Genomic DNA, 16732 nt, shown 5'->3' on the forward strand with positions numbered 1-16732 from the left:
CCCTTTACTGTTTGTCATCTACATTAATGATTTGGATGAGAACATACAAGGCAAGATTAGCAAGTTTGCTGATGATACAAAAGTTAGTGGTTTTGCAGATAGTGAAGATGGTTGTGAAAGATTGCAGCAGGATCTGGATCGATTGGCCAGGTGGGCGGAGGAATGGTTGATGGAATTTTATACAGAAAAGTGTGAGGTGTTGCATTTTGGGATGTCGAGCAAGGGTAGGACCTGCACAGTAAATGGTAGGCCTCTGGGTAGTGTTGTGGAGCAGAGGGATCTAGGAGTACAGGTGCATGGTTCCTTGAAGGTCGAGTCGCAGGTAGATAAGGTGGTCCAAAAGGCTTTTGGCATTAGCACTCATACATTAGCATTAGCACTTTGGCCTTCATCAGTCAGAGTATTACGTATAGAGGTTGGGAGGTCACATTGCAGTTGTATAAGACATTGGTGAGACCGCATTTAGAATATTGTTTTCAATTCTAGGCACCATGTTATACGAAAGATATTGTCAAGCTTGAAAGGGTTCAGAAAAGATTTACAAGGATGTTGCCAGGTGTGAGCTACAGGGAGTGGTTGAGTAGGCTGGGTCTCTATTCCATGGAGCGCAGTAGGATAAGGAGACCTTGGAGAGGTGTACAAAATCATGAGAGGAATAGATTGGGTACTCTTTTGCCCAGAGCAGGGGAATCGAGGATCAGAGGATATAGGTTCAAGGTGAAGAAGAAAAAAAAAGATTTCATAGGAATCCGAGGGGTGACTTTTTCATACAAAAAATGGTGGATATAACAGAGATTTATTTGTCGTTCGGCACCGAAGTACCGAACGAAACTACATAGCAGTCATAGAAAAAAAGAACACAAGACACATAACCCCAACACAAACGTCCATCACAGTGACTCCAAACACCCCCTCACTGTGATGGAGGCAACAAAACTTCCACTCTCTTCCCCACGCCCACGGACAGACAGCTCGTCCCCGACCGACCCGCACAGTCCCCGCACCGGGCGCTGAAACGTCCCGCGGCCGAACCGGGCGATGAAAGGCCCGCGACCAAGCCTTGCGCAGCTAAGTCCAGTGGCCGAGCCGCAACGGGCGATGTAAAGTCCCGTGGTCGAGCCGCACCGGGCGATGCTAAGTCCCGTGGTCGAGCCGCACCGGGCGATGTTAAGTCCCGCAGTCGAGCCGCACCAGCGATGAAAAGACCCGCAGCCGAGCCGCACCGGGCGATGTTAAGTCCCGCAGCCGAGCTGCACCGGGCGATGTTAAGTCCCGCAGTCGAGCCGCACCAGCGATGCAAAGTCCCGCGGCCGAGCCGCACCGGGCGATGTTAAGTCCCGCGGCCGAGCTGCACCGGGCACTGTTAAGTCCAGCGGCCAAGCCGCACCGGGCGATGTAAAGTCCAGCGGCCAAGCCGCACCGGGCGATGTTAGGCCCCGCAGCCCAGCTGCACCCCGCGCCGTGAGGAAGAGAAAAGTCCCCCCCCCCCCCACACCACCACCCCCTCCCACACATACACAACCAAAAAAATATATAAAAACCATCCCAACACCGACACACAACAACAAAAAAAAAAGGAAAAAAGACGAACAGACTGCTAGTGAGCCGCTGCCGTTAGGCGCCGCCACTTCAAGATAGCTTTATTTGTCATCCAATATTGGACGAAATTCGGTCACCCACAGTCCAACAATAAAAGCATTAAATAGGCATTCAAATTACACAACCCCAAAAACCCCCAAAACACAGTCCAACAATAAAAGCATTAAATAGGCATTAAAATTACCCAACCCCAAAAACACACAAAAAAAGAAACATCCATCAAAGAAACATCCATCACAGTGAGTCTCCTCCAGTCCTCTCCTCACTGTGATGGAAGGCCACAATGTCTTTCCCTTCTCCTGCCGTCCTCGCCCGCAGTCAGGTTGTTGTGGTTGCGTGATGGGATGGGATAGTCCCGGTTAATGTGATGGGATAGTCCCATCATTTAAGAAACAGTTAGACAGGTACATAGATATGACAGATTTGGAGGGATATGGACCAAGCACAGGCAAGTGGGACAAGTGTAGTTGGGACATTGTTGGCCGGTGTGGGCGAGTTGAGCCGAAGGGCCTGTTTCCACACTGTATCACTCTATGACTCTATGACTAATATCTCACACAACTTGTCCTGGACTAGCTATATCAAAGCAATCGCAAAGAAAGCACACCAACACCTCTACTTCCTTAGAAGGCTTAGGACGTTTGGCATGTCCCAAACGACTCTCACTAACTTTTACAGATGCGCCATAGAAAACATTTTATCAGGATGCATCACTGCATGGTTTGGGAACAGCTCCATCCAAGACTGCAAGAAATTGCAGAGAATTGTGGGCGTAGCCTAGACAATCACGCAAAACAACCTGCCGTGCATTGACTCCATCTATACTCATGCTACCTTGGCAAAGCCACTCGCATAATCAAGGACGAGTCACACTTCCTCTTCTCCGCTCTCCATCAGACAATTCAGTCAGACACAATGGCTTGAGCTACTATCTACCTCATAGGAGACCATTGTGTCAGACTTTACTGGACCTGTGCACAGTGGATGGCTTGATTATAACCATGTGTAGTCTTTACCTTGACTGGATAGTATAGAACAAAAAAGCTTTTCACTGTACCTCGGTACACATGACAGTAATAAACTAAATTAAAAGCCAATTTCCTAACAATGTTTTTGGTTTGTTCTTACCTGTACAAGGCCGCCCTTCCCATATTTGTTCAGGACAATCCTGGTTTTCCAGTGCCTGAACAATCACGGCCCTTGAATGGGTTTGGTGACCGGTCGTTTCAAATCTCTTTCCATCCAAGCAGATGAGGTGGCACGAACTCCACGATGACCATTCAGTGAGGTGACAGTCACCTAGTGGATACAGTTGAAATATTCCACTTAAAACATGTTTGGTTCTGAACGTTATAATGGCATATTTTTATTAATTTGTACATGGATGCATTTTGACAATATGAATTGCATGTAGCCATTATTTGTTTCAGGTTTACAGAGAAATTTAAGCTAATGAAAGATAATGAGAGTGTCAGATAAGGTGTGCGTCTAATTAAGAGAGTGTCAGATCAGGAGAGAAGAGGAGTGATATGTAAAGCTAGAGGGACGAATATAGATGGAGCGGGGTGGGGGGCAGAAAGCAGGTTAAATGGGTGTAGGACGGCACAGAAAAGAGTGTGGCATAACTTGGGTGTTACTTGAAAGTGGAGAATGCGATGTTTAGGTTATTAGGTTGTAAACCAGCCAAGTGGAATATGAGGACTGTTCCTTCAGTTTGTGTGTGGTCTCACTCTGGCAATATTTAATTTAGTTTAGTATAGTTTCGAGATACAGTGCAGAAACAGGATCTTCGGCCCACCGTTTCCATGACATCCAGCGATCCCCGTACATTAGCATTCATACATTAGCATTATTCTACACACTAGGGACAATGTACAATTTTTTCCAAAGCCATGTTAATCTACAAACCTATACGTCTTTGGAGTGTGGGAGGAAACTGGAGCACCCGGAGAAAACCCAAGCGGTGGTCACTTGGAGAATGTACAAACTCCGTACAGACAGCACCTGTAGTCATGATCAAATGGTTCCGTTAAAATGGTTAGCAACCCGTAATCCTGCAGTCCTTGGTGGACAGAGCGTAAGTATTTGGCGAAATAGTCGCCTAGTTCACACTTGGTCTCTCCGGCAATGACATCATACCAGGACTACTGAATGCAGTAGATGAAGTTTGAAGAGGTGCACATGAACCTTTGCATCGCCTGGAGGGGCTGCTGTGGTCCCTGGATGGAAGTGATGGAGGAGGTGTAGGGGCAGGTGTTGCAGGTAATAGTGGGATCAGTGTTGGGATTTCAAAGTAGTAACTTCAGCATGAAATAAATATCAGCATGAAAATGAAAATAATGTGCAGAAAATATGTAAATAAAATTCTGATTTTAAAATCACTAATAAGAAAAATAACTTTAATGCAAAATACCATAGATACTGGATATCTGAAATGTTCTGAGAAAAAGGAGGAAAATGGTTTTCCATGGAGTGGTCAAGATGAGCATTCACTGACTTGAGATAAGGCTCAACAAGTGACCCACTGAACTTTGAACCAGCCCTAAACAACCACCAATATATTTGTTCCCGATGGGACTCATAGTTCAGATGGGCATTTGGAAAAAATAAGAAGAAAAAGGTGGAATCATTGTCTATGAATCAAGCACTCCAAGCACCTAATTTTGCTCAATGATGCTCGAGGGAAGATTAGAAAGGACACTTACATATAACTACCTACTCGTCTTTGAAATTACACCTCAGTTATTTTTACTCCCACTGAAGAAGGCAGAGGACACTCTTTCATGCGCCTTTCCAATATTGCCAGCTCGAAATGCTCAACATTTTCTGTGTCCTGCATCGGAGCATCAGCAAATTTTGTGTCAAGTGGGTTCAGATGAGAGCATGAATGTAAGCAACTTCTATTTTATATTTGTTACAATTGCAATAGTTTAGCCTGGAGATTTCCCTTGATGTACAGTACTGCTTAGCTGCAAGCAGTAAACGCGTCCATACTTCATGGTGGGGTTAAGGCTAGGTAGTTAACCTTTGTCTTGTTATATCCTAAAATGTACAATCAGTGACAGAGGAAAAGGACTGCTATGCCATTGACATCAAATAAACCTTTTGCTCTAAGATCTAGTAATCACCGTGGCAAGAACTTGTTCTTTCTTGATGCCTGCTGGTTTTTTTACATCAATTCACTGGGATCCCTAAATTCCTGTCATTAAAGAAGCTGGCCGAATAATCGATGGATTAAACAATCAATAGCACCGAGAGCATTCCTGAAAGCAACAAGTACAATTTTAAATTACTTTATGAAATAACGATTAGGGAAGAACTTGAGAAATGAGAGGAGAGTCAGCTATTTGGTCCTTCAAGCCCTGTTGTGCCATTCATCAAGATCAAGGCTCATTTTCTATCCCAAATCAACCACATATCCCTTCTTTAACTTCTCCCCATAACCCCTGACACCCATACTAATCAAGAATCTGTCTGTTTCTGCCTTAATATCCATTCACGTGACCTCCACAGCCTTCTGTGGCAATGAATTCCACAGATTCATCACCCTCTGAATAAAGAAATTACTCTTCATCTCCTTCCTAAAGGAACGTCCTTTAATTCAGAGGCTATAACCTCTGGTCCTGGACTCTCCCACTAGTGAAAACATCCTCTCCACGTCCACTCTATACTGGCCTTTCACTATTCGGTAAGTTTCAATGAGGTCCCCACCTCATCCTTCTAAACTCCAGTGAGTAGAGGCCCAGTGGTGTCAAACGTTTCTCTTCTCATAATACAAGTCAAAAAACTATCTAAAAACAGAGCATAGTAATTCAGTGGGTCAGGTGATATCTGTGGAGGGAATGGACAGACAGTGTTTTGGTTCAGGACCCTTCTTCAGATGCAAGAAGGTGTCCCAACCTAAAGCGTATTGTTCCCTTTCACTACAAAGATGTTGCCTCGTCCATTGAGTTCTTCCAGCAATTTGTTTTTTGCTCAAGATTCCATCATCTGTAGTCTCTTGCCTACACAATTGTGTAACTAGTTATTTATAGCACCTGCAGTGACTTTTCTTGCACTAAATGTTATTCCCTTATCATATTTCTGTACAATGTGGACAGCTTGATTGTAATCATGTGTAGTCTTTTCCCTAACTGGATAGCATGCAACAAAAAAAGCTTTTCACCCACCTCAGTACATGTGACAATAATAAATTAAACTAATAAAACATATAATGATACCTGGATCTCTTTAAACATCAGCATTACCCACCTTCACCCTTAAAACATACTTTAATTGTGCATCAAAGTGGATATTGTCACAGGTTTCCACATGGTATTGCATCTGCCATGATCTTGCTGCGCTGTGTTTACAGCTCTTGAAGCCTTTTACATCTTCCATTCCTGTAATATCCCAATTAGCACATCCCACCAAGATGAGAAAGTTCCTTCATTCCCAAATGTTATATTCTGGCCAATAACCAATTCTCAAAGCAATTCAATGTATTAATTCCAGTTTCTTCCCAGCTGTTATCAGGCAACTGAACCATCCTATCACCACTAGAGAGTGGTCCTGAGTTACTATCTACCTTATTGGAGACCCTTGAACTATCTTAATCAGACTTTACTGGATTTTACCTTGCACTAAATGTTATTCTCTTTATCCTGTATCAGTACATTATAACCAGTTCGATTATATTCATATATTGTCTTTCTAACTGGATAGCATGCAACAAAAAGCTTTTCACTGTACCTCGGTGTACATGACAATAAACTGACCTAAACAAAAAGAAAATATATCAACCCCAATTCCACATGCACTATTCTTGTTGTCTAACCTCCTATGGTATCAAGATGCATGGGATCTTATCAAAAGCCTGCAGTCAGAATAACTGGGTGTTCACTTTCTCCTGCTATGACCCCAGTTGCAACAAAACCTGGGCCAAACAGCCAACAGAATAAGCAATGACTTTATGGCACACTTATGAAGAATTCTGTTCTGTCCAGTTATGTTCCTGCCGCACTGTGCCTCAAATGAATTCTTAATTAAACATGATCATAATCAGGTTTAACTGGTGCCATTTAAACGACCAACTATTCTTAGTTTCTACTGCTTACATGACGTGCTTCCGTTAATTTAGCACAAAAAAAAAGTTTTTTGTTGTGAATTGATCTTTAAGGAACAGACTTAAATCTAAGGATAATGAAGGATGTTAAAGCAGTGCTAAAAATAGTCTGGTATTTTCAATGGTTGTCGTACAAGGGGAAGATGCATAAGTCCAGAGTCAGTGGAGCAGTGATTGGAAAATACCTTTCTCTTTAAAGTAAAGGGATTTCATAAAATCTGCCATACTTAGAAAGCCAGATAATGAGCAAGAAATATGACAGATCTATGCCAAGAGAAATCCCAAGGAAATTATATCATGCATCATTTTTCCCATTATTTATGTCATGACATATGTTTGCACTCAGATTGGCTTTATTGTGAATCCTTTGGTTCGGATCATGGCTTATATGACATTAAGAAGCAAACATTAGATAGCGATGAAGTTCTGCATGCAACCAAATTTGAGGAGCGTACACCGTAGTGACTCCTCCTGGTTGATGAAATTCGGCAGGGCTGCTTTGTTGCATTCACAAATCGTGCACCTCACCTTCAACCAGATTCTTTTCTAGAGTGGAAATAATTCCACTCCAGCAATAGAGCTGCTGCCTCACAGCACCAGAGACCTGGGTGCGATCCCAACTATGGATGCTATCTGTGTAGAGTTTGCATGTTCTCCCCGTGACCGCGTGGGTTTTCTTCGGATACTCTAGTTTCTTCCGACATCCTGTAGATGTGCAGGTTTGTGGGTAAATTGGCTTCTGTAAATAACCGCCAGTGAGCAGGACATAGAACTAGTGCATGGGTGCTCAATTGTCAGCCTGGACTTGGTGGGCCGAAAGGCCTGTTTCCACGTTGTATCTCTAACCTATCTCTAAACTAAACTAATTGGCAGAAGTAACAGAATGTTGGTTCAACCTACATTTTCTTCACTCAGAAACCTGGCAACAAAGCAGCCCTGCCAAATTCCATCAACCGGGAGGAGGGCTGTGGAGCACCTTCCTCAGATGATGGACTGCAGAGACCAGACAATCTTGAAGGCTGACTCCAGTTCATCAACTTTCACTGTCGCATACAGGAAGATTGGTTTTACACTCATCCTCTATGCACAACATCATCTGAAAACCTGGTGCATTCTAACCCTCAGTCTAAGCACTCAGTCAATAAAGGTTCATGGTGAGTCACTGGAAAACATAAATCACTTCCCATATCATATCATATCATATCATATATATACAGCCGGAAACAGGCCTTTTCGGCCCACCAAGTCCGTGCCGCCCAGCGATCCCCACACATTAACACTATCCTACACCCACTAGGGACAATGAGTCACAATCAATAAAGACAGACTTAGCTGATGAAATTCAAATGGGCTTGGTGTACCAGAAAGCCAACTGAGATAAGGCTATTTCAAGATCCAAATTTCAAAGCAGCTATAAAACTTCTGGTCTACTTGTAACAGATTCCTGTTGCACTATATATATGTTTTTGGACCTGAACTACATGCAGTGTGTTCTGATGAACTACCTTTAACACAGCTTTCCAAAATCCACTTAATCCGGTGGAAGGATGAGCAAACCAATGCTTCCTCACCCAGGCCAACATAGAGCCATTGAGGTCCTAATTACATTCAGTTGGCATCATTGCATAGATCATATTGTTATGCCAAACTCCATGCTCCTCAGACAGATCGCATTTGCCCAGTAGCCGCAGAGTAACTGGCTACATCACGGTCTGGTTCAGCAACTTGAATGCCCAGGAGTGAAGAAGACTGCAAAAAGTTGTGAACACTGTCCAGTCCATCACGGGTTCTAACTTCCACACCATCGAAGGGATTTACCGAAGTCGCTGCCTCAAAATGGCAGCCAGCATCATCAGAGACCCGCACCACCCAAGCCAAATATTCATTTCACCCCTGCCATCAGGAAGAAGGTACAGGAACCTGAAAACTGTGACGTCCAGGTTCAGGAACAGCTACTTCCCGACAGCCATTAGGCTATTAAATACTGCAACCTCAAATAAGCTCTGAACTACATAGACTATTATGGTTATTATTGCATTATTGTTGTTTGTTTGTTTTTTTGTGTATGTTTGTGTACAATTATATATGTGTGTGTATATGTGAATATACACACACTAGATTTTTTTTGCAAATTTGGGCCCCATATCTGAGGAAGGATGTGCTGGCTCTGGAGAAAGTCCAGAGGAGGTTTACAAGAATTAATCCAGGAATGAGTTAGGTTAGCATATGATGAGCATTTAACAGCACTGGGCCTCTACTCGCTGGAGTTGAGAAGGTTGAGGGGGGACCTCATTGAAACTTACAGAATAATGAAAGGCATAGATAGAGTGGATGTGGAAATGATGTTTCCACTGGTGGGAGAGTCTAGGACCAGAGGTCATAGCCTCAGAATTAATGGGAGCTCTTTTAGAAAGGAGGTGAGGAGGAACTTCTTAAGTCAGAGGGTAGTTAATCTGTGGACCTCATTACCACAGAGGGCAGTGGAAGCCAAGTCAGTGGATATTTTTGAAGCAGAGATAGACAAATTCTTGATTAGAACAGGTGTCAATGGTCATGGGGAGAAGGCAGGCAAATGGGATTAGGAGGCAGAGATCAGCCATGATTGAATGGCCAAATGGCCTAATTCTCTTCCTACAACTTGTCAGCTTGTAAACCTTTTTTTGTGTTTACTATATTGTTTACAGTGTACTATGTTTACATATTCAGTTGTGCTATTGCAAGTAAGAATTTCATTGTTCTATCTGGCACATATGACAATGAAACATTCTTGTCTCTTGAGACCCTCTATTCTGAGCTCTGGTATGGGAAGAGTTCAGGTAGACAGAGGAGCAGATTCAAGGAGGCTCTCAATCCTCCTTGAAAGTATGCAACATCCCTACTCTTTCCGTGGAATCCTTGGCAGAGAAAGAACATTCAAGGCGACACTGGCAACCTTGAATCCATGTTTGAGGAGCATATTGATGCCAATTCACAAAACTAGCCAGTAACCTGCCCCATTTGTGGTACAGTTTGCAACTTCCATGTTTGCCTATCAGATGCCTCAGAACAGGAATGGAAGATTAGCAAGAGTTCCCTTGAACCTAGTAGGATTTTGATAATATAGAGATATTAATGAAAGATATTATATGTCTTCTGCATGGTTTAGGGAAACCGTCAGGTATATTTCAGACAGGCATGGTAGCAACGCCTGTTATGATCAATGCTATTGGATTTTCTGCACAGGGAAATATGGAATTCAGGTAGGTGGTGAGTAGTTATGGATTTCTCAATCAATCAGCCATGCATCACAATGTAAACCAAATCACTAAGACCCTACTCCAAATAACCAACATTACATGACAGACAAATTCTCCCGTGCTGGGGGCCAACTGTTGCCATTTATTCGCCAATGGAAAGGCAATGCCAGATTTCCAAGAATAATTCTTGAGGACCCAAATATTGGAAAGGTTGATTCTCAGACTCATAGGCTAATCATTTTTGTAAGACAAGGCATTTCTGCAGCACAGATGAATAGAAACTGAGCTCAGATATAATATAACCCACCTCCATGAGCAGTGTCCCTAAAAAGTACAGTTGGCAGAATAAAATTGTGCTTCAAGTATTCCGGCAGGTAAAGGATCGGTAACATTCTCATACGGGAAGTTGATAAGAAAATTACATTGGCAAGAGGCACCAGATCAAGTCACAGTGAATGTCATCTTCTCTGGGGTTAATGTGCCCACCCTGGGGAAGCTATTGTACTTTGTCCACAAATGGAACCACATAATTTCTACTGAGCCATTGAGATTAATGTTCCACATCTATTTTATTCCCTCCTTAACAAATTTATGACCCAGATACAGCAGCAGAATAACAAGAAGAGTCTCAACCCTAAACATCACTCAGTCTGGAGAAGGGTCTCGACCCAAAACGTCACCCATTCCTTCTATCCAGAGATGCTGCTTGTCCCGCCATGTTACTCCACCATTTTGTGTCTATCTTCGGATTAAACCAGCATCTGCAGTTCCTTCCTACCAGCAGAATAACCTTCTGTCTTCCACATTCTGCAGCAACATTTACCGAAAATATTAACACGAAATTTCTTAGTTCTGCTGCTGAGCTTCCTGGCAGTAAAAGCTGCTACAAAAACACCTAAAACTCAGACAGACAATGAAACATTAGCAAGTAATGCAGACCAACGGCAGCAAAACCACTGCAAAAAACACCAGGAAAAGAGCAGCCACAGAAGAAAAACTTCAGAAAACACAAACAATTTGGACACACCTTCAGCAGACCTCAGTGCCTAAACTGCTGCGGGCGCTGAGACCCCACAGTAGTTTTCATAGATTTTCATTGTGAAATAATCATGTGGTCAGTAGCTTGCTGTCATGCAGCAAGTCTACACTAATGAGCCCACATGGGAACCATAAATGATCTAGTCTGCAACTGGACCACAGCACACTCCTGAAACTATACGTTTCCTTTCCGTTCAGACAAAGGAGCTAGGTGAGGGAATTCAACACGTGGATTTTAAACCAGTGGGAGAATAGATCTGGGTTTGACCAAGTCACATGCACAGCAGGTTGGTCAGCCAGGTTGAACAGAATATTAGCTGGACAAAAGATATTGCGCATTCACTGCTTCAAATTGGTCACAGAAATAAAACATAGCTAATATGCCTAGGTTGGTAACTGTATAGAGGAGGATGATGCTTTCACTTGTAAAAAGTTTGCGAATATTCAAGCAAGATCAACTTTCAATTGACTCAGGGTCTGTTGATATTGGGACAATGAGTAAACAAGTTTATGTTCAGCCCCACCTAGAAAAGGTGGAAAGGATGCAGAGAAGAATAATGAGGTTCTTTGTAATTTTTCATGCCTCTAGTTTCCCTCTCCCCTGACTCTTAATCTGAAGAAGGGTGTAGGAGCCATTTGCTTTGTGCTGGCTGTTTTAGCATTTTATATTATTTTGTCTAGATAACTAGCTGTATTATTTTGAACACTTGGGAGCTGTCGTGAGATGAATACATATATGGGCATAACGTACTGGGAGGAGCCAGAACTGGGTGCTATATCAGGAGATGCAGAGACGGGAGGGGTCAGACACTGGGAGTTTGGTGAGATACAGTTCTGACCAGACCTGCGACTAGAGGTAAAAGCTTGGGAAGATACAGACCTGCGACAGACCTGTTTGTACTACTAACTGGGAACTGTAAAAGTGTCTCTCCCGAACGGAGACCCGACCTTTGTTTTCTGTGTCGTGTCTCCGTTCCCGCTGCGGCCTACCATCGGCCATGCACCTGGAGCTGGCGGCCTCCGGCTGGCACCACCTGGGCTCTGGTTCGCAGAGCCCGCGGCCCGGACTCACCACCTGCGGCGCTGGCTGCCTTCGGATGCTGCGGGAGCGGCTGCGACTCGTCTCCGGAGGCTTCGGCGTGGGCCGCCTGGACGTCGGAAGCCTGCAGGCCCCTGGGTGGGGGCCGACATTGGGAGCTCCGGCAGCGGCAGCGACAGCGTCTTCGCCCGCCACGAATCGCGGGGCTTGGGTCGGCCCGCCGCGGACCTTTCACCGTCCGGCGCGGCGCTTCAATGTCGGGAGCCCTGACCGCCCTGATGTGGCAACTCCAACAGCCTGACCGCGGGAGAAGATGGCAGGGGAAGAGAAAAATACATTCTGGCCTTCCATCACAGTGAGGAGGTAACTGGAGGAGACTCACTGTGATGGATGTTTCTTTTGTTTGGTGTTGGTTTATGATTGTATGTGTTATTGCATATTTTTATTGCTTATTTTTATTCGTCTTATTGTTGGACTGCGGGTAATTTTTCATTTCACTGCACATTTATGTGTATGTGACAAATAAATTGACTATTGACTATTTCAATAAATTACTAATTAAACTGAAAATACATTTGGAAAATCTCTCTGTTGGTTTGTGTCTAATTCACTCCCACTCCCTGTGAAGTAATGGCAATCGGAAAGGACTTTATGGGAAAAGACTGAAGTTGCCATTACAATTAAAGTAAGAACTATCTCGAAAGAGCCATTATAAGTAAGAATTGGCTCTATGAGTGAAATTGTTTTATTTTCAAGCCTGTAGCCAAAGCTTACAGACTGGACAGGGTCGCTACCTGCTCTAATCTGAGTAACGGAGATTGGAAACTTTGAAAGCCAACGCACAGGAAAAGTGAATACAGCATTAAGCTTTATTGGAAAAGCTATATATCAGAAGCTGTATTGGAAAATGGCTGCTGTAATTGGAATGCTGAGAACAAAGAAGTGACCTTGAGAATCGCAAGATATCAGTTTGTTTTAAATTCTTGTGCAAGATACGACTTTACGTCTACACATCTTAAAGGGATAGTGTACAAGTATGTCTGTGGTTTGATCTGATGTTCAGCCACAAGGTGGCGATCAGAAAAGATTCTGAAGAGGAAAATAGCTTATCTATCCATCAAGCTCACTGCCAAAGGCTGAGAATCGCTCTTTGAGAAGCACCAGAAGAGGAAAAACAAAAGATAGAGACAAGATAACAAGTTAATGGAAATGATGAAAGAGCTCATGAAATCAAGTGAAAATGTAAATGAAGTACAATCCAACTTGATTCAATTAAACCAGCTCCATGATGAAATCAAAGAAGATTACAAGGCATCGGTACAGTTATCACTGCCTGAAGATGAACTCGAAAAGTGAAATCAGTGGATTCACCATACAGCGAACACTTTCATCGAGTTTAAACAAGATACTAGGGCGTGGTTATTCAAGGTTGGTCAGCAAACTACACACTCCATTGCTGGGAGTGCCTCACAACAGAGTGATGTAACCTCAGATATCATTGGACCTGATGACAGTGTTTCAAATGTCTCAAAATCTAAAATTCCTCAAATCCCGTTCTTCATCATGTGCATCTTTAATGCTCTCTGCTTGTATGAAAGCTCAGGCAGATATGGCCATTCTCAAAAAAACAGTTGCCTACCTGAAAGGCAAGTATGAGATTGAGGCACAAGAAGAACAAATGGAGGAAGAGCTGAGAAGACAAAAGGAACAGCTGAGAAGATGGAAGGAATGACAGGAACTAGATGCTGAACTGGCAGCAATCAAGACAAGACAATGTACTTGAGGCTATGAAATCAAGAAGCAGCTCTAGAGCATCTGATCCAATGAACTCTTATTCGAGAAGAGAAACTGCTCAAAGGACAACATCAGCTAAATTAGAGCCACATGCAGCTGAATACTTGCCTGATTAAGTGCAACAGGTTGTAGACCACAAAAAAAACACCTCTGGGACCATCTGCTAGAGCTCATCATAGAACCCATCTAACTCAATAACCACTTCAAAGGCAAAAGACTAAAACTAGAGAAAAAGGGTATGCAGGGGCATGTTCTCATTACCCCCCCCCCCCCCCCCCCCCCTGGACAGTATGATGGCAGCCAAGGTGATATGTATAACCAAATTCAGAAGCAAAATGATAACACTGTTCTTCTGGCTCAACAAAATCTTCTACTCTACCACCAAGAGACATTCCTGTTTATGATGGTGATCCTTTGCATAATGAAGTTTTCATCATGGCATTTGAGAGAGAAGTAGAAAGAAAGACTAACGATAACAGTGACCGCTTACATTTTCTAGAGCAATATACAAGGGGTCAAGCAAAAGACTTAGTCCGCAGCTGTCAACACTTATCTCCAGCCCAGGGCTATGCTAAGGCAAATAAGCTGCTTAAAGAGCATTTTGGTAATGAACATAAGATTGCCACTGCATATATGGTCAAGGCATTGGCCTGGTCAGTGATCAGATTAGATGTTCCTTAGAGGTTGTTGCAATGCAATGGAACATCTCACCTATATGGAGGAAATGAATGTCGCTTCCAATATGAAGATGATCCTTCTAAAACTGCCTTACAAGCTCAGAGACAAGTGGAGGGATAAGACATGTAAGCTGCAGGAAAAGCTTGGATATCATATCATATCATATCATATCATATATATACAGCCGGAAACAGGCCTTTTCGGCCCTCCAAGTCCGTGCCGCCCAGTGATCCCCGCACATTGACACTATCCTACACCCACTAGGGACAATTTTTACATTTACCCAGCCAATTAACCTACATACCTGTACGTCTTTGGAGTGTGGGAGGAAACCGAAGATCTCGGAGAAAACCCACGCAGGTCACGGGGAGAACGTACAAACTCCTTACAGTGCAGCACCCGTAGTCAGGATCGAACCTGAGTCTCCGGTGCTGCATTCGCTGTAAAGCAGCAACTCTACCGCTGCGCTACCGTGGATATCGAGCTAGATTTCCTGACCTGGTAGACTTCCTGACCTGGTAGACAAGTGAAGATACTATCAGATCCACTTTTTGGGAACATCCAGGAAGCTAAGCCAGTTGCAACTGTCAAAAGCTCTACTTTTGCTAAGGCAAGAGAAAGGCAGCAACTGAGAGAAAGCGGTTTTGCAACAACTGCAAAACCTGCAGAAGCACAGGTGCAAGAAAATCTGACAACAAAGGGAATGAAAGCTGATGTACCTATCGCCAAGCCACAAGGTTCTTGTTTGTTCTGTAACAGAAGTGGTCACACACTGGGGCGGTGTTGGCAAATCAAGAAGAAAGAGCAGAAAGAAAGGATAGACTTCTTTAAGGAGAAGGGAATCTGTTCTGGATGTTTGAAAATAGGTCACATGAGCAAAGACTGCAAGGGTCGTTTGGCTTGTGATGTGTGCAAAGAAAATCATCCTGAAATACCTCACATTGAACAAAAGGACAAAGAAAAAAACCCAGAACATACAGAACAGAATGAAAAGCCAATTGCGAGTGATACTATTCTCCCATCTCAAATGTGTGGGCATATTTGGGCTGGTGATGAAACCTGCATCTTCTCCTTTGTACCAGTACAAGTGAAGAGCCACAAGGGGAGTACAGTGTTCAAAACATATGCATTTTTGGATCATGGAAGTTCATCTACCTTCTGCACAGAAAGCTTGATGAGAAGACTGAACATTACAGGATCAAGGACCAAAATTCTCTTGCATACCATGAACCAAGTGAAGCCTGTGACCAGTCATCATATCTCAGGTTTGGAAATATCTAGTCTGGACAAAGACGATTTTATTCAACTATCTGATGTGTTCACACAAAAGTCCATGCCTGTTTCTCAGCTAAACATTCCCAGACAAGAAGACCTGAAACAATGGCCTTACTTGAAGGATATCAAGATTCCTGAAATCGACTGGCATTGACCTACTCATCGGGACAAATGCTTCAAAGGTACTGGAACCTTAGGAGCTGGTCAACAGCCAAGGGGATGGACCATACACTAGACGTAGCATCTTGTCCGTGGTCAGCTCTATATACGACCCTTTAGCTTGTGGGCTTCACGCACCGGTCCACTTTAAATTCCACAATCTTGTTGAGATCTGCTAGCCATCCTGTCCATCGCTGTGAGAAGGTTTGGGGCATATTTTCATCCCAACTAAGTTTTTCCTTGCAGAGTTGCTGCATAATCAGCTTGGCTGGCAGAGAAAATGGTGCTAGAAATCCTAAAGGGTCTTATATAGAGCTGACCACGGATGCTTCTGATGTATCACAATGGAGATATGTTAGCACAAAGGAAAATCCTGCAGATGAAGCATCTAGAGGATTAACAGCAGACCGCTTCTTAAGCTGTAAAAGATGGATCAAAGGACCAGAATTTAGCGTAAGTGAGACAGAGAATGGCCAAAACCTCACTTGAAATCTGCAATCTCTGCTAATGATTCAGAAGTCAAGCAAGACATTACAATGAACGTCATTGTCAAGGATCCATTGACCAGGACCCACAAACTCTCTGATCACCTATTTCTCATCATGGAGGAATCTGAAGACTGCCGTAGCTTAGCTTCTTAAAGTAAAGGAAGATTTATAAATTAAACGCAGATGGGACAGGTACAATATATGGCAGATCTCTTTTGGAAACGGTGGATACGAGAGTACTTGCCTCTAATCCAAGAACCACAACGGTGGTCTAAGGTAAAAAGAAGCTTTGCTACAGGTGACATTGTTGTGGTGGCTGATT

At 43.4% G+C, this 16732-nt stretch overlaps 1 protein-coding gene across 4 annotated transcripts in view; it reads right to left on the reverse strand.

The window, feature by feature from the left end:
• thsd7ba (thrombospondin, type I, domain containing 7Ba) overlaps positions 1-16732 on the reverse strand; it is a 681502-nt gene that overhangs the window by 44065 nt on the left and 620705 nt on the right. For all 4 annotated transcript variants that reach the window (XM_078403389.1, XM_078403391.1, XM_078403388.1 and 1 more), the window contains one exon: positions 2728-2898. In XM_078403389.1, the coding sequence (XP_078259515.1) occupies positions 2728-2898 (171 nt within the window). The remainder of the gene's footprint in view (positions 1-2727; positions 2899-16732) is intronic.

The sequence above is a fragment of the Rhinoraja longicauda genome, chromosome 8 (assembly GCF_053455715.1).
Source record: "Rhinoraja longicauda isolate Sanriku21f chromosome 8, sRhiLon1.1, whole genome shotgun sequence".
Taxonomy (NCBI): domain Eukaryota; kingdom Metazoa; phylum Chordata; class Chondrichthyes; order Rajiformes; family Arhynchobatidae; genus Rhinoraja; species Rhinoraja longicauda.